General features: G+C 43.4%; 1 protein-coding gene across 8 annotated transcripts in view; it reads left to right on the top strand.

Moving 5' to 3' along the window:
* BPIFC (BPI fold containing family C) overlaps positions 1-27951 on the top strand; it is a 57247-nt gene that overhangs the window by 20008 nt on the left and 9288 nt on the right. For 4 of the 8 annotated variants that reach the window (XM_086401189.1, XM_086401188.1, XM_086401190.1 and 1 more), the window contains 11 exons: positions 1008-1137; positions 2747-2867; positions 10868-10996; positions 12641-12796; positions 12924-12987; positions 15094-15154; positions 17818-17909; positions 18933-19109; positions 20260-20313; positions 21940-22110; positions 22726-22793. In XM_086401189.1, the coding sequence (XP_086257315.1) occupies positions 1008-1137; positions 2747-2867; positions 10868-10996; positions 12641-12796; positions 12924-12987; positions 15094-15154; positions 17818-17909; positions 18933-19109; positions 20260-20313; positions 21940-22110; positions 22726-22793 (1223 nt within the window). The remainder of the gene's footprint in view (positions 1-1007; positions 1138-2746; positions 2868-10867; positions 10997-12640; positions 12797-12923; positions 12988-15093; positions 15155-17817; positions 17910-18932; positions 19110-20259; positions 20314-21939; positions 22111-22725; positions 22794-27951) is intronic. The other 4 variants (XM_086401191.1, XM_086401192.1, XM_086401193.1 and 1 more) reach the window with 2 other exon arrangements.

Here is a 27951-nt window from a genome sequence, read left to right as displayed (position 1 = left end):
AAATAGAGAGACAGAAAGAGATGTACATGCATGTATGTTTATATTGCGAGAGTTAAAGACAAAGCCCTCAACTGTGAGAGAACTGACAAACCGAAGGACAGTAAAGAGCTCAGTGTGGACAGCTCAGAGCTCTACCCTCACTGAGATAGGAGAGGAGGGTCAGGAGCATGGGAGAAGTCCGGAGCCAGTTATGAAAGGCCTTGATTGCCATGCTAAGAGCTTAAACCTGTTTGTCCTGTGGGCAAAGGAGAGTCAACAAGGATCTTAAAGCAGATAAGTGGTTGTCTCACATCCACTGAGGCCACCTTTCCAAACTCCTGACTCATTTGTTCTAGAACTCAAGAATTCCTCCATCCCACTTTCATATCCAAAGCATATCCTTCCCAAGATATATCCAAGTTGTTACATTTATTGTAAGACTCTTGTATTGCATTGCACTATATCTTACTGTGTTACAATTATCTGTATGTTTATGTCTGCTAAGTCACTTCAGTTGTGTCCGACTCTGTGCAACCCCGTAGATGGCAACCCACTAGGCTCCCCCGTCCCTGGGATTCTCCAGGCAAGAACACTGGAGTGGGTTGCCATTTCCTTCTCCAATGCATGAAAGTGAAAAGTGAAAGTGAAGTCACTCAGTGGTATCCGACCCTCAGCGACCCCATGGACTGCAGCCTTCCAGGCTCCTCCATCCATGGGATTTTCCAGGCAAGAGTACTGGAGTGGGGTGCCATGGTTTATGTCTAATTCACCCACTATTCTGTGGAAAGCAAAGGTCAGAGGTCACACATGGGTCATCTCTACATCTTCAGCACCTGGAACACATTCTGATGTGTTCAATAAATGATCACTGGATGGATGTTTAGATGGATGGTTGGATGGATGGATGGATGGAGTGAGTGAGTGAGTTCTGGAAGTAAGCAATGAAAATAAGAAAACCTAGAAATGTTAGGTTGGATTGGGCAATGAGAAAGCATAATAAAGGAACTCTAAATGTTGGCTAATTGCAGATGTGTACAAAGATGGCCCAAGTCCAAGTCCTCTGGGGATGTTTCCTCCTGTGGAATCTCTACATCTCATCTGCTCAGGCCATTTACCCTGGAATCAAGGCGAGGGCTACTCAGCGGGCCCTGGACTATGGTGAGTTGGATGCTTTCAGAAGCCAGGCTGTACTCACCTCCCAAGTGGAGTCTTTGACCCAAATCCAGAAGCTCATATTGGGGTATCTCATGACTGAGACAAGCTCGGCAGTGGGCTGATCCAGAGATGTTAAGAAGGCTGAGGGGAAAGTGTTTGCTTGAAAAATAATCCTCTTGACAACAGACATATCTAAATACAGCCACAGACTCATATTCCACTCCCCACCTCTCTTTCCCCTGTACATGCATACACAGTGAACATCTTGGACATAAAAAGCACTTGGAACAGAATCTTGCAATAGCAAATTCCCAATGAAGATTACCTACATTATTTTCACATGTGTCAACAGATACCTCCACAGTTGCTAACATCCCATGTTATAGATGAGAAAAGTGAAGGACAGGGAGATTTTGTAACTTGCAGAGTCACACAAGCTAGTGAGCCAAAGTGTTGAGATTCAAACCCAAGCTGTCTGTGAGTGCTTTGGATTCCATCTTTCTATCCTTTACCTCTGTCTTTATATCTCCATATTACTATGCTATTCACAGTATTATAGAGGATAAATCTGCTCTCCTTAATTTCCAACAAGAATAGGAAAGTGGAAATGAGCTTAAGCTAAAAGGAAAGGAGTGAAAACAAAGCTTCCTCCTTGAGAAGGTTAAAATGAAAAGATTGTTCTTCGTTATTGTGTGAATTACTTTTCTCAAGCGTTCTGATGGGCAGGAGAGCTCTATTTCCCGTCAAGCTCAGAGAAGCGTGTTCTGTGGTGCTATTATATAAAGATGGGCTTATTTCAGAATTAAACAAAATCAGTGGTTACTCAATTCTGGGGGGTGCTGGTATCCTGAGAATAAGATGAAAATGTGAACCCTCTCCCCTGAAAAATTAGATGGACAAACACACACACACACATCACAATATTTTATTAGAATTTTAGGTGTTGAAGAGTTACTAATAGTCCAAGGACCTCAGATCCAAAATTCCTGAATTTAAAGAATCTGGGAGAGAAAGAGGACAGTGTAATATAATTTTCTGGAATAGGCACAAACTCTGGAGTCAAATTGCCCAGATTTGACTATGGTCTCCCCCAGTTCTTAGCTGTGTGACTTAGGCAAGAATTAACCTCTTTGAGGCTCAGTTTCTTCATCTGCAAAACAAGATAATAATGATACTTTACATTTTTCCTAACACTGTCCTGTGTTAACATATTCTCATGCTGTTAGCTCTGGGGTCTCGGACAATTTCAGTAGCCTTTCTGAGGACTAGCATTTTCTTCTACAAAGTGGGGACAGTAACATCCACCTTGTAAGAATCTTGTTTTCTAAGTATGTAGGAGTATGATTTTACTTAATAAATTTCACATATGTATTTAATGATATTATGCCATCATCATCTTGTTTTGATCAATAAACATTTTCTGGGGCTTCCCTGGCAATCCAGTGGTTAAGGCTCTGTACTTCCGATGCAGAGGACTTAGGTTTGATCCCTAGTTGGGGAACTAAGATCTCACATGCCACATGGCGTGACCAAAAAAAACAAATAAACAGTTTAAAAAGTCAAATTAAAAATTTTAATTAAAAAATAATCATTTTCTTTGGTTGCTTCACAGCTGTTCAAGCTGGAATGGAGATGATTGAACAAATGGCCAAGGAAAGAAAGCTCCCAGATTTAAAAGGTTCTGAGTCTCTTGAATTTGTGAAAATCGAATATGTGAACTACAATTTTACCAAGTAAGTAAAAGAGAAGAGCATTTTTAGCAGTGAAATTAATCTTTAAAATCTCAGGGTTGTGGCTATGCCACCATGAGTCCTGGTGTAACACCAGGACAGAGGAGAAGTTAACCAACCTTTGGTGACAGGCTTATCAGATGACTCACCCAAGCGAGAAGGGTCATGGAGTTGACCGAGTGTGTGGTATTTGGGTCAGAACACGTGGGGCCAAGTCACATCTCTGCTGCATGCTCGTTGTGTGCCCCTGACACATCTGCTCAGAGTCTCAATGTCCTCTCCTCATCCCTAAAATGAAAATTGTAACTGAATGTAGATGCCAGCTGTGGCTACCTTGTCCCCAAGATTCTAAACGAAATTCTTGTTTGTTCCATTGCTTACCCCCATAAACCTGGATGCAGGGTTCAATCTCAGTTTCATAATCTACTCTCATCAAGTCTTATCTTACTTTAGTAAAGTTTAGTCAAGACTTCAGAGGTCATAGGAATGGGTTACAAGGCACATGGCCTTCTGCCCTCTTGCTCTCTAGACCTCCCCTCCTTCTCTGAAGCAATGTAAGTTTCTTCCCCTGACTTCATGTGTAGCAGTTCCACCCACTCCTGAGTACCAAAGGATCTTCCTAAATGCTTTTCCAAGTAATTTTCTCTCCAATAAACCGCTTTTCCTAAGAAGAATTCTGGTGGCAGGTACAATCTTTTCTACCACATTACAGCAATTAAATCAAATGTCAAAATCAGTAAACAGTAAAAGTCAGATATTATAACAAATGTGAAGATACTTCATAGAATCTGAAGCTGCTGAACACGAATTAGTTTGATAGACTTAATGATAGTGTAAGACCGTCAATGTAAGAACAACAAAATTGCCACATTGATCCAGATCCTTGTTTCACCCAGCATAGAGTTTTGAGGTTATACTGTTACCCTCCCTCTTACACTGAGGGGCCCCCAACTGGGTCCTTCTCTTGCCCAGTGCTGCTCATGTCAGCTGAGACCAGGTTCAACAAAGAAGAGCAGAAATTTTATTCATCAATCAAAGAATGGAGGAGGAGAGCCTGCACTCTGAAGACACATTCTCCCCATGGGAGGAAAGTGAGGGACTCTTAAGGGGTAGGTAGGAGGCAGGTGCAACATCAGAAACTGGGGGAAAGGGCAGAGATTTTCAGGAATAGTGCTGCTCACACAGGGCCTTGCACCCAGCACTATTTGTGCCTAGTGAGGTACAAGTCCACATGCTGCGGGCAGACATCCTAACATGGCAATGAGGCAGAGGCAACTTTCGGACACATCTAGATTTCCTTGACACAGACGCTGCTCTTGCACTTAGGCTGCAACCAGTTCAAGGCGTTGACTGGCGAGTTTCCTTTGAGATATAACTGATAATCTTTAACAATCATCAAATGTTTTGGAACGAGACTAGAAATAGTTTAAAGCAGAGATCTTTCAGTTCCCTGGTGTGTCTATGTGTGATAGCACAAATTAGGAGTAAGGTTTGGCTGTATATAACAGAAATTGAGAGCGACTTAGATGAACTAGGGGTTCATTTTTGTCTCACAAATAATAAGCTCTAATGAGGCAGTGGAAGAATCCTGTTGAAGCCCCACAGTTTCATTGGAATACAACTGTCTTATATTTTTCTCCTCCGCCATCCTTAACTCTGCCTCTGGCCTCAGTGGCCTCGTGGTCTAATGTGGCAGATGCTCTACAGTTAGTTCTTCAGTGGCAACCCACTCCAGTATTCTTGCCTGGAGAATCCCATGGACAGAGAAGCTTGGCCAGCTACAGTCCTTGGGGTTGCAAGAGTCAGACACTACTTAGGGACTAAACCACTACCACAGCACCACAGCCATCCAACAAGGGTTTGTTGGGCACCTACAGTGTACTAAGGCTTTGTTCTAGGCATAGGATATACTGCAGAGAATGACACAGATATGCTTAGTGTTCAGTGAGAGAGATGAGCATTAAATACGTATTTACAAAATTAATGATTTAATTACACTGATGATAATGCCACAGCAGAAAAATCCAGGGTGATTCCCATAATATAAAGTGAAGTTAAACGTGAGGAGAAACAGGTATTCTCATGCATTGCTACTGGGACCAGATAAACTGGGACAAAAATTTCAGATCTGGCTGTCCAAACAGGAGCTGCTGGCCTCATTTGACTATTGAGCCCTTGAGATATGGCTGGTACAACTGAGAACTGTATTTTTTAATGTTTTCAGCTGAAAAGTTTATAAACTCTAAATACAGCCAAGTATTTTTGATGAAGGGCTTCCCTGGTGGCTCAAACAGTAAAGAATCCACTTGCAATGCATGAGACCCAGGTCCGATTCCTGGGTCAGGAAGATCCCCTGGAGAAGGGAATGGCAACCCACTCCAGTATTGTTGCCTGGAGAAATCCATGGATGGAGGAGCCTGGTGGGCTACAGTCCACGGGGTTGCAAAGAGTTGGACACGACTTAGCGACTAAACAACAACAAAAAATTTTTGATGAAAATTCAGTATCTAGATTGAAGTATATCATTAGTATAGAGCATGTCATATTTTGAAGGCTTATTTTCTAAAAAGGAAAATAAGGTATCTCATATGTTGGTTACATGTTGAAATAATAATATTTCCCTTTTTAATACTACTAGATAATGTTAAACTACATATATGGCTCACACTGTATTTCTATCAGGCAGTGCTATTTTAGGAGATGATTTGCAAGCATATTTTTAGGTGTGCTCTTTGATCCAACAATTCCACATCTCCTCTCTAGAGAAGCATGTACACAAACAGCATGAATGAGGATGTTCACTGTGGCATTGTCTATAATACAGAGATACGCAAACATCCTAGATGTCCAAACACAAAGCAATGATTTTTTTTTTTAATCCACAGCTTGGATTACTCTGTAGCAATTACAAAGAATGAGTTAGACCTATATGTATCAAAATTAAAATATTTCCAAGATACTATAGTCTCTACCATTGTCTTCCCACAGTGATACTCAGGACATTTGACAGAGAATATAGGAAAAGATGCCAAAAAGAGGAAGTAGTGAATAATCATTTCTTTTCAACTGTCACATTTTAAAACTTTCCCTAATCTTAGTTCATAACAACGCTTTCTCCTGTGCAACAGTTATATACAGATGATCTTATTAGTCTTCCCAACCTTCCCATGACACTCTTCTTTTAAGTGATTGACTGGAAGAGTTTAGTCTTCACTAAAGCCATACAGCTAGCAGAAAACTTGGCTCCAAGCTGAGTGTCCTTTGCATGATACCTGTAGTGCTATAGCTTCGTGGTTAAGAGGCCTCACCACAGATGGAGGCTTCCAGGTCTGGTTCTACTACTTATATATGACTTCAACCAAGTTTCTCATCTTTTCATCACTGAATGGCAGATCACAAAATCAGCAGTGGCCTCCTAGGATTATGGAGAGGGTGAAGATGAGCTAATGCATGTAAAGTGCTTACTCCAGTGCCTAAGCAGATAGCAATTGCTCAATCAGTGGTCATAATCATAACTCATAGTAAGGCACATGGCCATCGAACTATGTCTGTTGCATGCCACCTCGGTTCAGTTCAGTTCAGTTGCTCAGTCGTGTCTGACTCTTTGCGACCCCATGAATCGCAGCATGCCAGGCCTCCCTCTCCATCACCAACTCCCGGAGTTCATGCAAACTCATGTCCATCGAGTCGGTGATGCCATCCAACCATCTCTTCCTCTGCCGTCCCCTTCTCCTCCTGCCCCCAATCCCTCCCAGCATCAGGGACTTTTCCAATGAGTCAACTCTTCCCATGAGGTGGCCAAAGTAATGGAGTTTCAGCTTTAGCATCAGTCCTTCCAATGAACACCCAGGACTGATCTCCTTTAGAATGGACTGGTTGGACCTCCTTGCAGTCCAAGGGACTCTCAAGAGTCTTCTCCAACATTACAGTTCAAAAGCATCAATTCTTTGGCGCTCAGCTTTCTTCACAGTCCAATTCTCACATCCACACATGACCACTGGAAAAATCATAGCCTTGACTAGACAGACCTTTGTTGGCAAAGTAATGTCTCTGCTTTTGAATATGCTATCTAGGTTGGTCATAACTTTCCTTCCAAGGAGTAAGCGTCTTTTAATTTCATGGCTGCAGTCACCATCTTCAGTGATTTTGGAGCCCAGAAAAATAGTCTGACACTGTTTCCACTGTTTCCCCATCTATTTCCCATGAAGTGATGGGACCGGATGCCATGATCTTCGTTTTCTGAATGTTGAGCTTTAAGCCAACTTTTTCACTCTCCACTTTCACTTTCATCAAGAGGCTTTTTAGTTCCTCTTCACTTTCTGCCATAAGGGTGGTGTCATTTGCATATCTGAGGTTATTGAGATTTCTCCTGGCAATCTTGATTCCAGCTTGTGCTTCTTCCAGCCCAGCGTTTCTTATGATGTACTCTGCATATAAGTTAAATAAGCAGGGTGACAATATACAGCCTTGACATACTCCTTTTCCTATTTGGAACCAGTCTGTTGTTCCATGTCCAGTTCTAACTGTTGCTTCCTGACCTGCATATAGGTTTCTCAAGAGGCAGGTCAAGTGGTCTGGTATTCCCATCTCTTTCAGAATTTCCCACAGTTTATTGTGATCCACACAGTCAAAGGCTTTGGCATAGTCAATAAAGCAGAAATAGATGTTTTTCTGGAACTCTCTTGCTTTTTCGATGATCCAGTGGATGTTGGCAATTTGATCTCCAGTTCCTCTGCCTTTTCTAAAACCAGCTTGAACATCTGGAAGTTCACAGTTCATGTATTGCTGAAGCCTGGCTTGGAGAATTTTGAGCATTACTTTACTAGCATGTGAGATGAGTGCAATTGTGCGGTAATTTGAGCATTCTTTGGCATTGCCTTTCTTTGGGATTGGAATGAAAACTGACCTTTTCCAGTCCTGTGGCCACTGCTGAGTTTCCCAAATTTGCTGGCATATTGAGTGCAGCACTTCCATAGCATCATGTTTCAGGATTTGAAATAGCTCAACTGGAATTCCATCACCTCCACTAGCTTTGTTCATAGTGATACTTTCTAAGGCCCACTTGACTTCACATTCCAGGATGTCTGGCTCTAGGTCAGTGATCACACCATCACGATTATCTTGGTCATGAAGATCTTTTTTGTACAGTTCTTCTGTGTATTCTTGCCACCTCTTCTTGATATCTTCTGCTTCTGTTAGGTCCGTACCATTTCTGTCCTTTATCGAGTCCATCTTTGCATGAAATGTTCCCTTAGTATCTCTAATTTTCTTGAAGAGATCTCTAGTCTTGCCCATTCTGTTTTTTCCTCTATTTCTTTGCACTAATCGCTGAGGAAGGCTTTCGTATCTCTCCTTGCTATTCTTTGGAACTCTGCATTCAGATGCTTATATCTTTCCTTTTGTCCTTTGCTTTTTGCTTCTCTTCTTTTCACATCTATTTGTAAGACCTCCTGAGACAGCCATTTTGGTTTTTTGCATTTCTTTTCCATGGGGATGGTCTTGATCCCTGTCTCCTGTACAATGTCACAAACCTCCGTCCATAGTTTGTCAGGCACTCTGTCCATCAGATCTAGTCCCTTAAATCTATTTCTCACTTCCACTGTATATAATCATAAGGGATTTGATTTAGGTCATATCTGAATGGTCTAGTGGTTTTCCCTACTTTCTTCAATTTAAGTCTGAATTTGGCAATAAGGAGTTCATGATCTGAGCCACAGTCAGCTCCCGGTCTTGTTTTTGCTGACTGTATAGAGCTTCTCCATCTTTGGCTGCAAAGAATATAATCAATCTGATTTTGATGTTGATGTTGACCATCTGGTGATGTCCATGTGTAGAGTCTTCTCTTGTGTTGTTGGACAACAACACAACAACAACACTATGACCAGTGTGTTCTCTTGGCAAAACTCTATTAGCCTTTGCCCTGCTTCATTCCGTACTCCAAGGCCAAATTTGCCTGTTACTCCTGTTTCTTGACTTCCTACTTTTGCATTCCAGTCCCCTATAATGAAAAGGACATCTTTCTTGGATGTTAGTTCTAAAAGGTCTTGTAGGTCTTCGTAGAACCATTCACTTTCAGCTTCTTCAGCATTACTGGTTGGGGCATAGGCTTGGATTACTGTGATATTGAATGGTTTGCCTTGGGAATGAACAGAGATCATTCTGTCGTTTTTGAGATTGCATCCAAGTACTGCATTTCGGACTCTTTTGTCGATCACGATGGCTACTCTATTTCTTCTGAGGGATTCCTGCCCGCAGTAGTAGATATAATGGTCATCTGACTTAAATTCACCCATTCCAGTCCATTTTAGTTCACTGATTCCTAGAATGTTGATGTTCACTCTTGCCATCTCCTGTTTGACCACTTCCAATTTGCCTTGATTCATGGACCTGACATTCCAGGTTCCTATGCAATATTGCTCTTTACAGCATCGGACCTTGCTTCCATCACCAGTCACATCCACAACTGGGTATTGTTTTTGCTTTGGCTCCATCCCTTCATTCTTTCTGGAGTTATTTCTCCACTGATCTCCAGTAGCATATTGGGCACCTACTGACCTGGGGAGTTCCTCTTTCAGTATCCTATCATTTTGCCTTTTCATACTGTTCATGGGGTTCTCAAGGCAGGAATACTGAAGTGGTTTGCCATTCCCTTCTCCAGTGGACCACATTCTGTCAGACCTCTCCACCATGACCTGGCTGTCTTGGGTGGCCCCACACAGCATGGCTTAGTTTCATTGAGTTAGACAAGGCTGTGGTCCATGTGATCAGATTGGCTAGTTTTCTGTGATTATGGTTTCAGTGTGTTTGCCCTCTGATGCCCTCTCGTGACACCTACCGTCTTACTTGGGTTTCTCTTACCTTGGTCGTGGGGTATCTCTTCACGGCTGCTCCAGCAAAGCATAGCCACTGCTCCTTACCTTGGACGAGGGGCATCTCCTCATGGCCACCCCTCCTGACCTTGAGCATGGAGTAGCTCCTCTTGGCCCTCCTCGCCCACGCAGCCACCGCTCCTTCGAGGTGGGGTTGCTCTTCTCAGCCACCGCCCCTGACCTCAGACGTGGGGTAGCTCCTCTCGGCCACCTCCCCTGACATCAGACATGGGTAGCTCCTCTCGCTGCTGCCCCTGACCTCGGGCAGGGGGTGGCTCCTCTAGGCCACTCCTGTGCTGTTGCAGCCTGGCACACCTACTGCCTCTAATTACCTGTGTGACCAGTGACCACTCAGAGAATCCTTAGGAGGAGTTCATGCTGTAAAGTAAGTTTCTCAACTAGGGAAAATACTGTCCACATAAGAGGGCATTTGGAAGGAAGGCAGGCTGTTTACTGTCCTGATGATTGTGAGGGAGGGGGAACTATTGGCATTTAGTTGGTACACATGCCAAATATCCTGCCAACAGTCCTCTATAAAAAATAATTGTCCCATCCAAAATATGAATGTTCCCCCCATTGAGAAATACTGAAACAGCTGAGGGGAAAGATCCTGATGGCAATATTCTGTCTTTAGAGAAACTAAAGAAGGAGACTGATTACTTGAAAATTTGCTTCTAAACCTGCTCATTTCTCCCCTCCACTAGATACAAGGGGCTTCCTGCCAAGGGTCTGAAGGGAATTAGGAAGCAGTCCCCTGAGGCTGCAGTGCAGACCTGAGGGTCCTTTCTCTACCTTCAAGCAAGCCTTAGTCACTCAGTCGTGTCTGACCCTTTGTGACCCCATAGACTGTAGCCCACCAGGTTCCTCAGTCCGTGGGATTTTCCAGGCAAGAGTACTGGAGTGGGTTGCCAGTCACTTATCCAGGGGAATCTTCCAGACCCAGGGATTGAACTGGGGTCTCCTGCATTGCAAGTGGATTCTTGACCATCTGAGCCACCAGGGAAGCCCCCTTCCTCTATAGGAATTCACAATTGCCTGTTCCTTTCAAGAGTTCTACAACTGCATTTTGGGTTTTGCTTTACTGAAATATGTGCTACGGGAGTTGCACTAATTTTTCTGTTTCTTGTTTTATAGCATAAAAATCAATGCCTTTTCATTTCCAAATACTTCACTCTCCTTTGTTCCTGGTGTCGGAATCAAGGCTCTGACCAACCATGGAACTACCAACATCAGCACAGACTGGGAAGTCAAGTCTCCACTTTTGTGAGTATTCCACTGAAAAGTCTGCTGCTATTTTGGGGGGAAGTGGAGAAAAAAATCAAAACTGCACATGTTTGCCAATGTATTTGACATTAGGGTTCTTTCCCTCAGTCGTTAACTGTCGGGGGAGTGTGTAATTTCCTCGGTTCTGTCTCGCCACAGCAAAAATTTGAAGCGATGGATGGACCAGTGTTACAGCTTGGTTACAGCTCAGTTTTATTTGGCAAGCAAAGGAAAATACACCCTTGAGGTGTGAGGGTGGGACAACCCAAAAGAAGCAAAGAGAAGAGAAGAGAGAGGCTCAATTTTGGCTCCTCTTTTCATGTTTTTTCTCCTCCTCCTGAGCCTGCGCTGTGTAAATTGGGCTAGCCAGGAGGGCTGTTTGTTTCACTTGATGTTTTCACTCTGGTCCTCAGACCTTACTCTGTTCTGTTTTTGCAGGCTTTTTCCTTTCTTTGTCTTTTAATCACCACTATTTTGGACTCCTTTTTCCTAGTCTAACTACCTGACATTAACCATCTTTCTCAAGTGCATTCTTCAAGGAGAGATTTAAAACAGAATATCTTTTCTGGGGACAAGGGAGAGGGGCCTGAAAAGCATCAGTGGCAGAGCCGCTGATCAATGTGCCATTTAAGATTTCCTAAGAGCTAGAAGTCCCTGATTGTTAGAGGCATTGACATGAGCTTAACATTTCAGAGTCCCAGTGAATCGCCATCTGACCTTGAGCTAGTCTTTGAACATGTTTCCCTAACTGTAAGGACAACTGCTTGTAAATAAGCCTTCCTACCTCATAAGGAGGTTGGAGGAGGGTAGTCAGCTTGAGCCCAATCCTCCCTCTACCAAAAGGCCTTTGCACTCTTCTGTAGAAAGAAAGGATCAAGTTCAAGGTGCACTTATAAACTGCCTACTATGTGCAAGTCACTATCCTGAGTGAAATGTTTAGGTCTGCCTTGGTTGATTCCCCTAGGATAACACATTCATTCACCCATTTGGTCGTTCAACATCCATTTATTGAGTGCCTACTGCATCCATTTACAAATGGTACTGAATACCACTCATCTCCCTCTCAAGAACTCTAGTCTTATAGACAGTAGAAAAATAACACTTTCCCTCATAAGAAGCAGAGAGTCATGTATTATTCATTTCCTTGCTGACTTATCAACCATAGATTGAGTGCTTATTCTGTGTCAAGCCACAAGGTAAATCCTGGGGCCTGGAGATGAACACCATCAAGGAGTTCACATACGACATCTAAGTGTCACCTTCCCATCTAGATGCCCGTCCTAAATAAGCTGTGGCCACTTTACCCCTATGTTCTCCCTCCAAACAAGCTTCATATATCAATTGTGGTTAATATTAAAACATGCCCAACCACGATGGAGGCCAGAGCACTCAGGATGAAATACCTACAAGGTGCCTAGAGCTGTCACCATTCGCACATTTGTTACTTCATTTGTTCAGTAAATATCCATTCAGCTCCACCCCTATCTGTTGTTAAGTACCAGGAATCCAGAGGTGATGAGGTTCCTGCCCTCCTGGGGCTTACAGCCTATGGGTAAGCCCTCCTATGGGCGTAGATTCAGAGGAACAAGATCCATCTCCACCCCTGCCCAGGCTTGGGTAACCTTGCACTTTTTCTCTCAACAGCCAAGACACAGGAGCAGCTGACCTGTTTCTCTCTGGGGTCTATTTCACTGGTATAGTTGTCCTGTCCCGAAATGACTTTGGTCACCCTATCCTGAAGCTCCAAGACTGCTATGCTCAAGTGAGCCATGCTGACGTCTCGTTTTCTGGAGAGCTCAGGTGAGCAAGGGCACCCTGGTGGGCAGTGGCCAGGCTGTGGCTGGATTCTCAGGCGGCTCCTAGGGGTGGTTATCAACTGGCAGATATGATTCTGTATAAGCCTTAAAAAAAAAATTTTTTTCCCTAGTGTCCTATATAACTCCTTCGCTGAGCCCATGGAGAAACCCATTTTAAAGAAATTAAATGAAATGGTAAGTCCTTAAAGATTATCCAGCCACAGTGACATGCTGTCAGCAGCAGTTCTACCATGCTTTGATGAACTCTAAGTCAATAAACCTTGCCTGAGCACCAGCTGTGTGCTAAGCACTCCCCAAGGCACTTTCACAAACATTACCCTTTGCAGCTTAATAGTTTCTCAAGTGCCTGCTATGTGCCAAATACTATGGTTGGTGCTAGAGATATAGAGATACATAAAACAGCACTCCTTCCCTCAAATCCTGACCTCAGGGTGGGCAAACAATCAAAAAGATTTGGATTATTGTGTGCCTACTGTATGCCCAGCACTAGGCTATAGTCTGTTGGGGATATGCAAAAGGAATACGCTCCTCTGTTTAGGAAAACCCAGTTCAGACTTGGGAAACTAACTGAATATGTATTTGAATCTTGTACATACCTATGTTGTCCTTAGATTGAACTGAAGGGGTTCAGAGAAATGGAAAAATTAAATAAATAGATCCTGGAAGTATCCTGGGGGATACTTTTGGAGGGTGCAGGTCTTGAACTTGGCCTTGAATTACAGGTAGGATTTGAATAGGTAAGGAATGGGAGAAAAGAATGGATATTTCCAGCCAAGTGAAATAGTGTAAGTTAAGGTGACTTCCTGATTCCAGAAGTCAGCATTTGGAGAAGGAAAAGATGGAATTGGTGGTGAGCCCTCTTTCTAATCCTGACAGTATCTTCCCTGAACACTTCACATGTTTCTGGAGAGACAAGGAGACGGGTGAGGAGGACAGGGAAAAGAAAGGAGATTCATCTCTGGAAAAGAGGAGCAAGGATGGTGTCTGGCTGTCTCCATCCTCCTTGTGTTGAATTCAATGCTCAGAAGGCAGGAGGTAGATAATGAACTTGATGAGCAAATTGACACACAGAAACATTAAGCAGCTTGTCCAACAAGGTTGCCCGGCTTGCCCAAGGATGCTGAAGCTTTCCTATCTTTCTCCATCCTGACCTGGAATTTGCTGAGTGCCAGCGAATGTGCATATTAAAGAGTGGCTGGGAAAGAGTGCTGTCACCTTAAGAGACCCCACCCTTGCTCATCCATCGTTCAAAACGAGTCATGGTCCTTTGGCCTCCAAAAAGAAGCCGATAGTTAAGCTTGCCTGGAGTTTATATATGACATGGAGCTCATAGATGCTTTGCTTCTAGGGTTCCCTCTGTGTCACTGGAAAAGGACAGGAATGCTCCGACCACAGTGGTCTAGCCATGTCAGACCAGATTTCAAATCCTGCTGATCTACTTGATCACCTTCTCTAAGCTTCAGTTTTCCCATCTGTAAATAAAGGACAGTAGTGCCTGCCCCTCAGGACTGTAGTGAAGACAGAATGAGGTTAACAATCGGTAACATTCATTGAATGCTTATGACATAGCAGATGCAATTATCATCCACGTGTTGCAGATGAGGGGGGTGAGGCAAAAGAGTACAAGGAACTTGCCAAGGCATCCAAGGCCAGGCAGTCAGGCTCCTGAGCCTCTGCTTGTAACCCCCACACTGAGTGTTCAGCGTATGCTTAGCACATGGCACCCACCTCGGTACTTTTCCTCCTTCCTACAGATGTGCTTGGGAGTGATTCAAGATTGCTTTTCTGATTCCAAAAGGGGTTCTGATCTAAGTAGATGTTTGATCAAATGAGCTCTCAAAGCAGCCCAGCAAGGAAGTCAAGTCCCTGATCTAACTCTCCCAGGGCAGGGCCTGGCACGCTAGCAGTGGAGGCAAGAGGCAGGGGCATCCCTGCCATCAGGAGAGGCTCAGCAGGTTCCCCAGGTGTCATAGCACATGGACTGGGCACACGTCCTTTCGTGCCGCAGGAAGGAAAGCCAAGAGCTCGTTCTTTGATGGGGCAAGCTGGGTGTAGTCCCAGTTGCTCTGAAGATGAGCCAGCATTCAGTGGCACACCACCCACTCACTAGGAACTTGAGGCCCATGGACATCAATTCATTTAAGGGAAACATTTAAGGGAAAGTCCAAAGGGAGAAGGTCTTCTCACTGAAAGGCCTTTGTGGGCGCGGTCTAGGCCCTGAAACAGAGATGTCCAGTACAATGTGATAACTTGCATTTTTTTTTTTCCTTTTATGGCCAGCTCTGTCCCATTATCACAGGTGAGGTGGAGGCACTGAATGCCAATCTCAGCATGCTGGAGGGTGAGTCCTAGAGCCGTCTCTTCCGGGTGCTTCTTCTCCCACCCTGCACTCAGGTGCTCTCCAGGTGGGCTTTGCTCCAGCTCTCCGGTCTGCTTTCCCCTCTGCAAACTAGTGCCGCTGCAGGGAGGAGCACGCAGGGACTGACCCGAGTGTGTAGGGCCTGCTCTTTTCTGCTGGTTAGCTAGCTTCACTGCAGGAGGAGATGGCTTCAGGAGACAAGATGCAAGGCAGAGGATTAAACTCTCGTGAGCTTGAATCCCAGCTCTGGTACTAAACCCATCCTCTTCAGAATGATGGATGCTCATCCTGATCAGTTACCCCTGGTTCTAATCCCTTTGGTGGTTCCTATAGCTGCCTTCAGGATCAAGTCCAAATCCCTTAACATGGACTACAAGACCTGCCTGTCATGGTCCGGCTCCTCCTCACCTCTCTGAACTTCATCTTCCACCTCTAGCTGCTCCAGCCATCAAACTGCTTCTCCTTCCTCACACCCTTGCCTCCCACCTTGCTGTCCTCTCTGTCTAGAAAAGCCTTCTCTCCTCTTCATCCATTTATTCACTTAAGAGATATTTACTGAGTACCTGTCTCTCTGCCAGCACTGTGCTAAGCACAGCTCCTTCTGCTTCCTGTCCCTCAGCCATTTCTTGTCCATTCCCTCCGCTCAGGCATAGTTCCAGTTCCTCAATGCTCACCTGATACTTTGGGTGTTTCTATCTCTTTGCACTCCATCCACTCATCCCCCAATGATGTGCTGAGCCCCTGGAATAGGCTGGGTGCTATTCTTGGTGCTGGAGATGCAGCAGTGAGCCTAGGAGACAGAAATACCTGCCCTTATGGGGCTAGTGAGAGGAGACAGCCAGCCAGCAAGATAATTAGTAACATCTACAGTATCATTGCAATAAATGGTAAGACGAAAACTAAAGCAGGGAAGGAACTTGCTGGCAGTGGGGCGGGGGCGGGAGTGGGGGCTGTTTAAAATAGCCTGGCCGGGAAAGGCACCCCTGAACAAGTGGCATTAGAGTAAGGACCTGAATGAAGTAGGGAGCTGCTGCTGCTGCTGCTGCTAAGTCGCTTCAGTCGTGTCCGACTCTGTGCGACCCCTGAGACGGCAGCCCACCAGGCTCCCTCGTCCCTGGGATTCTCCAGGCAAGAACACTGGAGTGGGTTGCCATTTCCTTCTCCAATGTATGAAAGTGAAAAGTGAAAGTGAAGTCGCTCAGTCGTGTCTGACTCGTAGCGACCCCATGGACTGCAGCCTACCAGGCTCCTCCGTCCATGGGATTTTCCAGGCAAGAGTACTGGAGTGGGATACCGTTGCCTTCTCCATAGTAGGGAGCAGCTGCTCCTAAATCTGGATGAAGGACTTTCCAGTCAGAGGAAAACTCAAGCTCAAAGGCCCCTGTGGGAACATGCTGAGTGCCTTGGAGGAACTGTTAGGAGACCATACTGGAAACAGAAGGAACGAGGGGGAAGTATCAGGAAACAAGGTCAAAGAGGGGAAAGCAGATGGTTAGAGCTTCAGAGTTCTATAGGTCATCACGAAGGCTGGCTCTTAGTCTGAGATGAGAAGTTGTTGGAGAGTCCTGGTGGCACCTTGCATGTCCTGACTTATATTTTAAGGAGATCACTCTGGCTTCTATTAATTATAGGACAGGGTCAAAGGTGGAGGCAGGGAGACCACTTAAGAGATTGCCACAGTGACCCATATGAGCAAGGAAGGGAGGGGCCTGGATGAAGTGAGGAAGATGGTGAGAGGCGTTCAGGTTCCAGATGTACCTGGAGGGTAGAGACAGTGGTACTTGCTGACACATTGAATGTGGATCATGAAAAGAATCAGGGATGGATGACCCCAGGGTTTATGTTGAGCATCTGAAAAACTGGAAGAAATGGATTTATTGATACCAAGGTGGGGAAGACTATAAGACTCAGTTTGTAGCTGGACCATCCAGAGCTCAGCTATAGATCTGCTCTTATTACATTGTGTTAATTTCCTGTTCCACCTTGAGTTCCTTGAGGGGAGGAACTTTGACTCATCTGTGTCCCTAACACCAAGCACAGTGCCTAACTCATAGTAGTTTAATAAACAAGGGATGAAAGGAGATGGTGTCTGGACAGATGGATTGATGAGTGGATGCAGATAGATGAATAAAAAATAACAGATTGGCGAGGTAGGGAAAGAGTAAGAAGATGTAGAAAAGATGAGGAAAGAACCAGTAGAAGAGTCGCACGCCCTAGCTTGCTGTGGGCAAATTTCTTCACTTTGGGAGCATGTATAACAGGATATGGACGAAAATTTGGTGTACCAATGGACATGAATTTGAGCAAACTCCAGGACATGGTGAACGACAGGGAAGCCTGGGGTGCTGTAATCCATGGGTTCACAAAAAGTCAAGACACAGCTTAGTGACTAAACAACAACAGCCAAAACTTTATTGATGTTTCTCTCAGGGCAATGTGACAAATGAAAGTTTTTATTTTCTTCTTTTGATTTATCTACTTTTCCTGAGTTTTGAAAAGTGAGCAAGTGTTATGTAAGAAATGGGGTAATAGTTAATTTTGTTTTAAATAACAGAGGATTCAGAATTATATTGTTCTGGATAAACATTAATCGTGTTATACTATACCTGTATGAATGTAAATTTTCTTTTTTCTTTGTTTTTTAGTTTTAAGAAAGATTGACAACTATACTCTGCTGGATTATTCCCTAATCAGTTCCCCAGAAATTACTGAGAATTACTTTGACCTCAATTTGAAGGTAATTTTGTCATCATCAGAGTTCTGATTTTGGCCATTAACAGCCAATATTCGAGGAACAAACATTATGTGCAGAAGGAAATATAACTACGTTCTCTTCCAATAATTTAATTTTCTTTCAAGGAATTCTCTCATGTTTATGTTCCTTTAAAAGACTCTTGAACACTTTCTTGATTGGTAAATGATTGTTTGGATTACATAACATATGTCTGCCTTCTTCAAGAAAAGTATCATGTTGTCTTTACCTCTGGGAGTAAGGTTTGAGGCTAAGAGGCAGCAAGTAAGATAGTCTGCATTTATTAGAACTCAACAGATCCATATATTATAAATATTGATACTTCTATTTATTCCTAACTCTCAGGTTAGTGAATTTAACTGAGGGCTGCTGATCTTGGTCAGGGCCATTAGCACATGATAATGGTGTGTGCTGATTCTAGAAAAGTGATTAACTGTGGTTACGTTATTTTGCTCCAAAGTTAATATCATTGTTTTTTTAAATGCATACAGACTTATGTTTCAAGGACTCAGAGTCATTCAAATCAGTTAAACGTTACATGAGACACCATTTTGTAATAACAACCTATAGCTAATGAGGTCAGCATTTAAAATGTCACAAAAATGCTTTAAGCCACGTAGCGTCCTGGGTCCTTTTGTGTCTATGATGCCCCAGATGCTCAGAAGTCATGGGTTTTGTAGATCAGAGGTTTGACATCTTTAATTTTCTACATGGCACTTTGGGAACTATCCAGAGCTGTCCCCTCCAGATACAGGCACTTGCCTTCCTTTCTCTGAGAAGAGGACCAACAAGGACGCTCTCGCCAGATTACACCCCAGGGTGGATCTGCTCAAGAAGTCATCAAAGCGTTGAAACATAGCCCGTAGTCAAGCAGTCAGAGGACTCACGGTTTTCTCATCCCTACTGAGTTTCTGCAATTTTCCGTATTCTGACTTGAGTGGGTCCACGTCCTTTTAACCCTACACAGCTGTCTTCCCCTAATACACTGGTCTTTCTATTTCCCCACAGGGCGTTTTCTACCCGTTGAAAAGTCTCCGATATCCCCCCTTCCCATCAGTTCCTTTTGTGCTCCCGGAACGCAGTGACTCTATGCTCTACATTGGAATCTCCGAGTATTTCTTTAAATCTGCATCCTATGCTTATTTTACAGCTGGGGCTTTCAGCTTCACTCTCACCACAAAAGAGGTGAGGAATGTTGATGGATGATAACAATCGACACCAACATTTAATCTTATTTTAAGTATCCCATTACAGGGGTTGTTATGTTCTTATTCCTGGGCCTTTGCAGACACTATCACTTCTAGCAGGACAATGAATAAAGGGATTGCAGAATGAATGTTGATATGAATTGGAGAGTTGCTGGGTTTCCAGTTCTGCCAATTTCAGCTTTTTATGTTCTTCTAGACTGATCTTAAATAATACTAAGACCCCCCTTCACTACTTATTCCCTGTGATGAATACCTGTGAAATTTTGGCAATTTCAATGTACCTAACATCTCTATGCCAGATTTTCATCATTTGGAAAATAGGAATAATAATAAATCCATACACATGGGGTTGTTTTGGGCATTAAAGAGGTTTACATATATGTAAAGTATTCAGGCCAGTACCTAACACAGAATACATGCTCCATACATGTTTATTATTATTGTTTGTGTTATGCCAACATAAAGATTTCTCCTATTGGTAATTACAATTGACATCTACAATGATCAGTAAATAGCACAGATATTCACTGACCTCTTTGTCATGCCCCTCCCTTTTATAATGAGAACACTCTCTGCAGCCAGTCAGCTAACAACTTTCATTGAGTATCCCTTATGACTCTTTCCATTCTCTAGTTCCCAATTATACATGTAGTTATAAATCTTATGTTCAAAATGCTGGTGGCAACACTGGCTCCCAGACACCGCTGAGAATGAGATATTTCTAGTATCAGACCTGAAAACCATTCATCTGTGAAGATAAATTGCTTATGCATTGTTTATCTCAGTAATCTCTGAAAATGAGGACAATAAAACAAGACTTCTTGTTAACCACTGTAAAACATTTACATATGGGTCATACCTATATGATGTACACTGTGTCCTCAAGGTTAAAAGGTACTTCTCAAAGCAATGTAGCTTCCTGTGTGACCTAAGGGCAAGTGACTTTACTTCTGTGGGCCTCTGAGTTCCTGTGTCTGGGCTATGAATCGATAGATTACCTTCAAACCCTAGGCATTTCTGGTGCAACAGCTTCACGATTCATAAAAATTATAAAGAATGCTGCATTTTCCCTGAAAATACAACCCAGGTGTAAACCTTCCAGTGACATGATGTTCTTGATTTTCCAGATTTCCAACCATTTGCTTCACAACTCTCAAGCCCATGGCAACATGCTCTCCCGGGTGAGTGCTCAGGGTTTGACTCCTTAATGGTGTATTTGCTTTCATTGCAGTTATTTCTGGAAGACTTTGTATTCCTTTTTGGTTCAAGCTTGCATCTATATTTCCCTTCTTAAGAGGTTTTTTTTTTCTTTTTTATTTATTTATTTATTTTTTTACTTTACAATATTGTATTGGTTTCACCATACATCAACATGCATCCACCACGGGTGTATACATGTTCCCCATCCTGAATGCCCCTCCCACCTCCCTCCCCATACCATCCCTCTGGGTCATCCCAGTGCACCAGCCCCAAGCTTCCTGTATCCTGCATCGAACCTGGACTGGCGATTCGTTTCTTATATGATATTATACATGTTTTAATGCCATTCTCCCAAATCATCCCCCCTCCCTCCGCACAGAGTCCAAAAGACTGTTCTATACATCTGTGTCTTTTTTGCTGTCTTGCATACAGGGTTGTCGTTACCATCTTTCTAAATTCCATATATATGCATTAGTATACTGTTTTGGTGTTTTTCTTTCTGGCTTACTTCACTCTGGTGGTCCAGTGGCTAAGACTCCATGCTCCCAATGTAGGGGGCCTGGGTAAAGTACTTATTTATTTATAGTGCCACATGCGGGATCTTCAGCTGTGGCATGTGAGGTCTATATCATTCCCTGACCTAGGACTGAATCCAGGCCCCCTACATTGGGAGCATGGAGTCTTAGCCACTGGACCACCAGGGAAGTCCCAAGAGTTTTGTCTTTTAATCAAATTTCTACAAATACTAACTGAACAATACAAGTTTCTAGTGAAGACATTGTACATTCACAGAATAAATCCTCTCTTCCTTCTATAAGTTCCACCGCTCTTGAAATAATTACTTTAAATGGGAAAGGAAGGAACAGGGCTTCCATTTGTAACCTTAGTAGTAGTAGTGTTAGCCGCTCAGTTGTGTCCAACTCTTTGCGACCCCATGGGCTATAGCTTGCCAGGCTCCTCTGTCCATGGAATTCTCCAGGCAACAATACTGGAGTGGGCTGCCATTCCCTTCACCAGGGGATCTTCCCGACCCAGGAATCGAATCTGGGTCTCTCGCATTCCAGGTAGATTCTCTACCATCGAAGCAACCAGGAACCCATTTGAAACCCTAGTCAAGCAACTACTAAGATCATGGTGGCGTGGCACCTGAGTACTGGGCACAGTGTACTGAAAGGGTCAGGTTTGCCCTGGAGGCCCCAGAGGTGCTCGTGTAGCTTCCTGGGTTTAGAGCAAGGATTGTAAGTCAGATAGACCTAGACTTGAACCCTAGTTCTACAACTTACCTGCCTGAAACCTTGAGAAAATTAATCTCTCTAAGGCTCATTCTCTTTAGTTGTGAAATGGGAATCCTGATAGAACCTGCCTCACAAGGATTTTGTGGACATTGAATGAAATAATACTGAAAGTTCTAACATGTGCCTGATACACAGTATGTGTTCAGTAAATGCCAGCTGTTCTTAATCCTATGTTGTTATTGGTATTATTATTAAAGAGCTTTTTTCTAACTGTGATGATGTAAGATTAATCACCACAGGCCACCCCAGATTTGTGATATCTCCTCCTCATCTCATGACTCCCGATCTCTCTCTTTCCCTGAATGTGGGCAGATTGCAGAACTCTACATCTTGTCCAAGCCCTTCATGGTACAGGTCTTGGCAACAGAGCCTCCTGTGATCAGTTTACTACCAGGTAACTTCACCCTGGACATCCCCGCCTCCATCATGATACTCACCCAGCCCAAGAACTTGACTGCGGAAACCATCGTTTCCATGGACTTTGTAAGTCTGTGGGGACAGGAGGGCAGCCTATGGATACCAATCCTGTCTGTGCAATAGACCACTGACCTGCAGGCTCTACCAAATGTTTGGAGGGATGGGATGAGCTCCATCAATTAGGGGAGGGGGCAAGGTTGAGACTGAGGTAGAGGAAGGTATGGAGGCCAGTTCTCATTCAATGGCTCCCAACCCTTCCCCACATGCTGTGTGCCCTTTCCTCTGCTTCATTTACATTAATAACCAATTTTTTTAATAAGTCCATCAAGGTGGAGTTCAAGTTTATTTGAATAGATGAAGGCCAAATGCAATCTGAGAGAAAACGACTGAACAATGAACCTAAGTGAGATGCTACACACACACACACACAAACATACACACATACTTACACATACATGGAAAATAGAGATTAGAAGAAAATGAAAAATAATTTAAAGGAGATCTGCAAACAGAAAGTCTTTATAGTCTCCCTACCTGCAAGACAGTATTTTCAAGAGCTCTTTCTTTTCAATATTTTTTAAGATGAAAGTAAAGTTTATGTTTCTGCTATGGGTAGTGATATTTGTGGCCAAAATAGACAAATTCACTCATCTTACTAATGAATGCCTTTGTATTCTGCAGGTTGCTAGTACCAATGTTGCCCTGGCTATTTTGGGACAAAGACTGATCTGCTCTTTATCTCTGAACAGGTAAGCTCAGTTGATATGACTATTGGATGGTAGTAACAAGTGAATCAACAGGCCAAGAGACAAGTGAACATTCACAACACAGGTGAAGTTATCATCCAATAGACATGAATCATCAAGCATTTCTCCTGTAACAGTCCAGATAATTTCAAAGTATGGATCTAACTGAAAATTGCATTATGAATTTTTTTATCTTCCCAGTAAACAATATTCAGATAAACCTGGCAACAAAATTAGCATAAGTTTAATTCTACAATGTAAATTCTCATTCTAATGGTACAGCAATAAAAAATGAATTTCCTTTTCAACAAATTTAAAATAGATGCTATTGAAGAAAGAGAATGAAACTTTGAGGTCAAGGAATGAAGTTTCAAAACCCTGCTCCCTGGTTCCAGAACCATGATCAAGTCTTTTAACCTCTTTGAACCTCAGCTGTCTTATCTGTAAAATAATGAAGTCATAAAGAATCACCTCTGAGTTACCTTCAGTCTCTAACATTCAGAGCCCATTACTAGAGTTTAACTAGAATAGAGTTTAACTAGACCATGCCCCATGGCCTGGCTGGCTCTCAAACACAAGCCATGCAGTGTGAAAGAGCTGGAGCAGGTCATGTACACAGATCACTGAACACTAATTGCCACTGGGAAGGATCATCTTCAAAGCTCATTCTCTTCAGCCCTTATAAAGCCCATAGTGAAAGTCATGAATCAGACAAACTAGGAGTGAGGATATACAGAATAATCAGATGGCACAGATTAAATCCATGAAAGGAGGAAGAGGAAGCAATAAAATAGACAAATCAGAATCTGAAAAGACTGGGAAACCAACAGAGGAGAAAAGTCAATCACTGTAAGTCAACTTGATGGCTAGGAAGACTATTGTAGGAACATGGAAAATATGTTCAGTAAAATAATACAAAATGAAATAAGCAGAATATAGAACTGCATAAACACAACAATCAACCATGTAAAATAGCTTTCCATCTGGATTAGAAAGTGAATTACAAATGGAGCATTTTGTTAGGATATGAGATTATGAGTCAGCTGTTTTCTTAAAAATTTTTTTATAACTATGTTGCTTTTCCAATAAAAGGAATGATAAAAGCAAAAAGTAGTGTGGTTTCCCAGAGATAAAAGATTTCATGAAGGCTTTCTCCTCAACTTTACCCAGGTTTTCAAAGAAGGACTTATTTCTCCATTAAATTCAATAGGCATGGTGCCCAGAGCCTATGAAACTTCAGGGACTCATGAAAATGTTTTAATATATTTTAAAATATAATGAATTCAATCCAGACTAGACTATACCATGACTTTATAACACCTCAGTCTTCGGAGATCAGTTTTAATGTTTTTTTGTTTTTGTTTTTTTTTTTTATGGAGGAAGAATTCCCAAAGGCTTCAGGCCACCAGATGTCATGATGTAGCCTTGTTTAGAAGATCAAGGCTGATGAATTTCTTAACCTTGATGGGTGATCTTTGAGATGGCAGTTTTAATGGTTGAAAGGGTAGAAGCCAGAGAGCAGAAAGAGAGAGGGGAAAGGGATGGAAGGTGAGGAGCTGGCAGTATCTGAGATAGGCCATGAGAAAGGACAATTTGGAAGTTGGTTTGCCTGAGTCACAGTACTGTGAGTACAGGTGAGACCTCCATCTGATGGCTGAGAGGAAAGGGGAGCTGGAAGTCTGGAGTGATGGGAGATCCCTGGGGCAAGGCTGCCAACTGAGGCAGCAAGCACTGGGAAGGTAGAAATAATATTTACCCTTAAGCCAGGGTCTGGTTTCCTGGCAGGATGAGAAGGAAGGATTTAACAAGAACAGGACTTCAGGCTGCGGCAAGCAGGTAACAAAGACCTTGAGTTTCAGAGAGACCAAGGTGCTTTCCTGCTGACCCTCAACTCCAACATTCCTACCAGTAAGAAACTGCAGGTACAGTGGGCATTATGTTTCTTTACAGAAAAGTGAAAGTGTTTGTCGCTCAGCCATGTCCAACTCTTTGCCACCCCATGGACTGTAGCCCACCAGGCAACTCTGTCTATGGAATTCTCCAGGCAAGAATACTGGAGTGTTCAGCCATTCCCTTCTCCAGGGGATCTTCCTGACCCAGGGATGGAACCTTGGTCTTCTTGCATGCAGATTCTTTATCATCTGAGCCATCAGGAATAATTAGGAAAACTGATGGTAACCTGTTAAATTCACATCATCCAAAGAAATGTTTGAATTCATTCTCCAGCTTCCTGAGATCCACAAATCGGCTTTGACCCTGCAAACACAAATCTGAAAGTAGGACTCTTGCCTTCCCAAAGTCTCCTCAGACTCCCCTGTGACCTCCTTTAGATTCAGGTCACTGGGCAGGCTTCCAGTACCCTGAGGCCTTGGTGGGCTCTGAACAGGACTACCTACATAATTTGTGAGGCTTGGTGCAAAATGAAAGTGCAGAGCCCCCTGTTCAAAAATCATGAAGAACTGCAAGATGGAGACAGCAGGGCATTAAACTGAGCACAGAGTCCTTCTGAGCACTGCACAGGTCACATGCACTGAGTCTGAGGGTGGCTACTGCCACAGTACAACAGCAAACCTCAGGCAGTGAGCAGACTGGGGGCAAGGCTGGTGGGCCTGGCATCACTCGGCTCCAAGGAACAGAGGCTGTGCTGACAGAATGCTTTAATCTTTGGCAACAAGAATGGTAACCCTGTCTCCCACACGCCCACGCCTCTGCTCCTGGGCTCTGGGAGAGAGGCTTTTCAGGAGGAGCTGGTTTGCCGTTAGGTGACATCATAGAGGGGCTTCCCAGGTGGCACTAGTAGTAAAGAACCTGCCTGCCCCAATGCAGGAGATATGAGATGTGGGTTTGAGCCCTGGGTGGGGAAGATCCCCTGGAGGAGGGCATGGCAACCCACTCCAGTATTTTTGCCTGGAGAATCCCATGGACAGAGGAGTCTGGTGGGCTACAGTCCATAGGGTTGCAAAAAGTCAGACACAACTGAAGCCACTTAGCATTCAGGCACACACACACAACGTCATAGAGACACAGCAGGAAGAGGTGTAAAGAAGACGGGGATCAGTGAAACATCCCTGAGAAGAACCAGGGAACCAGGGTCTCTGAATACATCCCCCCAGAACACCATAGCCTTCCTAACCATCCTCTGCCTGAGGGTGGCTCTCTGGAGCTGCTCAGGGCTGGCTCCCTAGATATAAGATATAGAAATCAGAGGCTAATCCAAGGTGGAGAGTTTAGAGAGGAGGTGAAATCACAGGTTCAGAATAGCTGGTTCAGGTCCCAGCCCAGATATCATTAGCTGTGGGATCCCAAGCAAGTTTCCTAATGTCTCTGGGCCTACATTTTGTCCTCTATTAAATGATATAGTAAAACCTACTTTAAGGACTTGTAAGAACACTGGAGTGGGTTGCCATTTCCTTCTCCAGTGCATGGAAGTGAAAAGTGAAAGTGAAGTCACTCAGTCGTGTCCAGCTCTTCGAGACCCCATGGACTGCAGCCTACCAGGCTCCTCCGTCCATGGGATTTTCCAGGCAAGAGTACTGGAGTGGGGTGCCATTGCCTTCTCCAAAGTGCATGTTAAGTGTCTTAAAAAAAAAAAAGATGGCAATTTAAAACTTGGATGCTGGCTTCAGTCAGGGGAAGCCAATTATTTTTGAATTCAAGAGTATGTCAAGAGTTTCATTCAGAAAATACTTCATTCCTCTGCCTCCTGCCCAGTAATGGGTACTAGACAAATAGCCTTTTGCTCTATTATTTATAACTACTCTTCATTATTGAGCCTTTACTATCTGCTGGTCCTGTGCCAAGCACTACATGTATATTATTTAAACCTCACAGACTGTATCTCCAGAACCCAGTACCATGTCGGCAGATTGAATGATTAATCCTAGAGGAAGCTTATTATCCCCATTTTATGGTTTATATGGGTCAATTAACTAAGTGTTGACCAACATAAATGGACTGCCAGATATTTCTCCAGCAAAGATGGTTTAATTTGGGACAAGCAGAGAACTGCATTTTGGGGTCTATAACCATGGGGAGACTTGTACAAGCCCCCACATGGCAAAGGAAGGAGAACCCTTTTACAGAGGGGACAAGGAAGTCAAGACGGCTGTAATAAAAAGTCCGTGACTTTTCTTTAACTGAGTCCTTGCTAGAAAAGAAGAGGAGGCTTCCTTCTTCCTATCGGGCTCTGCTGTTGTCCCAGGGTGTAAGAGCTCCCCCTTCTGGTTTCCTGACTCTATTTAATCAAGCCTTCTGTTTACTAATAGTTTTTTACATGAGTCACAGAGCTATTGAATGGCAGAGCCAGAACTTGAATCTAAGTGAGTCTTCAAAGCCATGTGTGTTTGTTTCCTTGCTACATTATACTGTATTTGATGTGATGAATAGCTAAGACTTAGAAAATGACACTTAGACCTTCAACTTATAAAATAAATATCCTTGCCTGGAGGAGGAAACCAAGAGCATGGAGTCAGGTTAAACTGAAATAGGCAGCATGTCCTTTCTCAGTTTTAAATACTGATAGAAAAAAGAGAAGACACTGGCATTCTGTGTCCTAAAACGGTAAAAGCACACAGCCCTTTTCTCACTGCATTAAATGAAACTCGGCCAGGGAAAGCTAAAGAAAGCCAAAGCTGGGAGTATTAGTAACAAAGTTGACTTCTTTGGTATGTCCAATTAGAAGCACAGGCTCTGGAGTCACGCGTGTCTCATTGTGAATTCGACCTCAGTCATTTGCTGACTTGTGACCTTGTACAAGTCCACTGATCCCTCTAAGAATCAGTTTCTTCCTCAGCATAACAGAGCCCCTGTTTAGAGTGTTGTATTGGAAGAGATGAGAATGTAGGAAAAGCACAGCTCCCAGCACATAATCAGTGCTCAAGAAACTTTGTTGCAGCTAGTAGTAGGGCTTTATTCTTTCCCATTCTGGGATCAAAGTTGGGCCAAATAAGACAGGAGAAATTGGTCCCAAGAGACATGACAAGTCAGGAGGGTCTTAAAAGCTGTGGAGTTGGCCTTCGGGTTACAGCTCTTTCTACAGTTGAGTCTTTTTTTCAAACACAGTTCTACTTGGAGGTAACTCCGATCCAGATTGGTCTTGTAGTAGGTGTTTTTGAGACTAATTCAGAGACTAAATTAAACAACACTTCCCCTTTTATGGCCT

This window comes from Bos grunniens, chromosome 5, assembly GCF_055505025.1.
Source record: "Bos grunniens cultivar Pamir isolate PY7600 chromosome 5, Bosgru_T2T1.0, whole genome shotgun sequence".
NCBI classification, from domain to species: domain Eukaryota; kingdom Metazoa; phylum Chordata; class Mammalia; order Artiodactyla; family Bovidae; genus Bos; species Bos grunniens.
The sequence above is the reverse complement of the archived record's forward strand: the minus strand, read 5'-3'. Positions and strand labels throughout refer to the sequence as shown.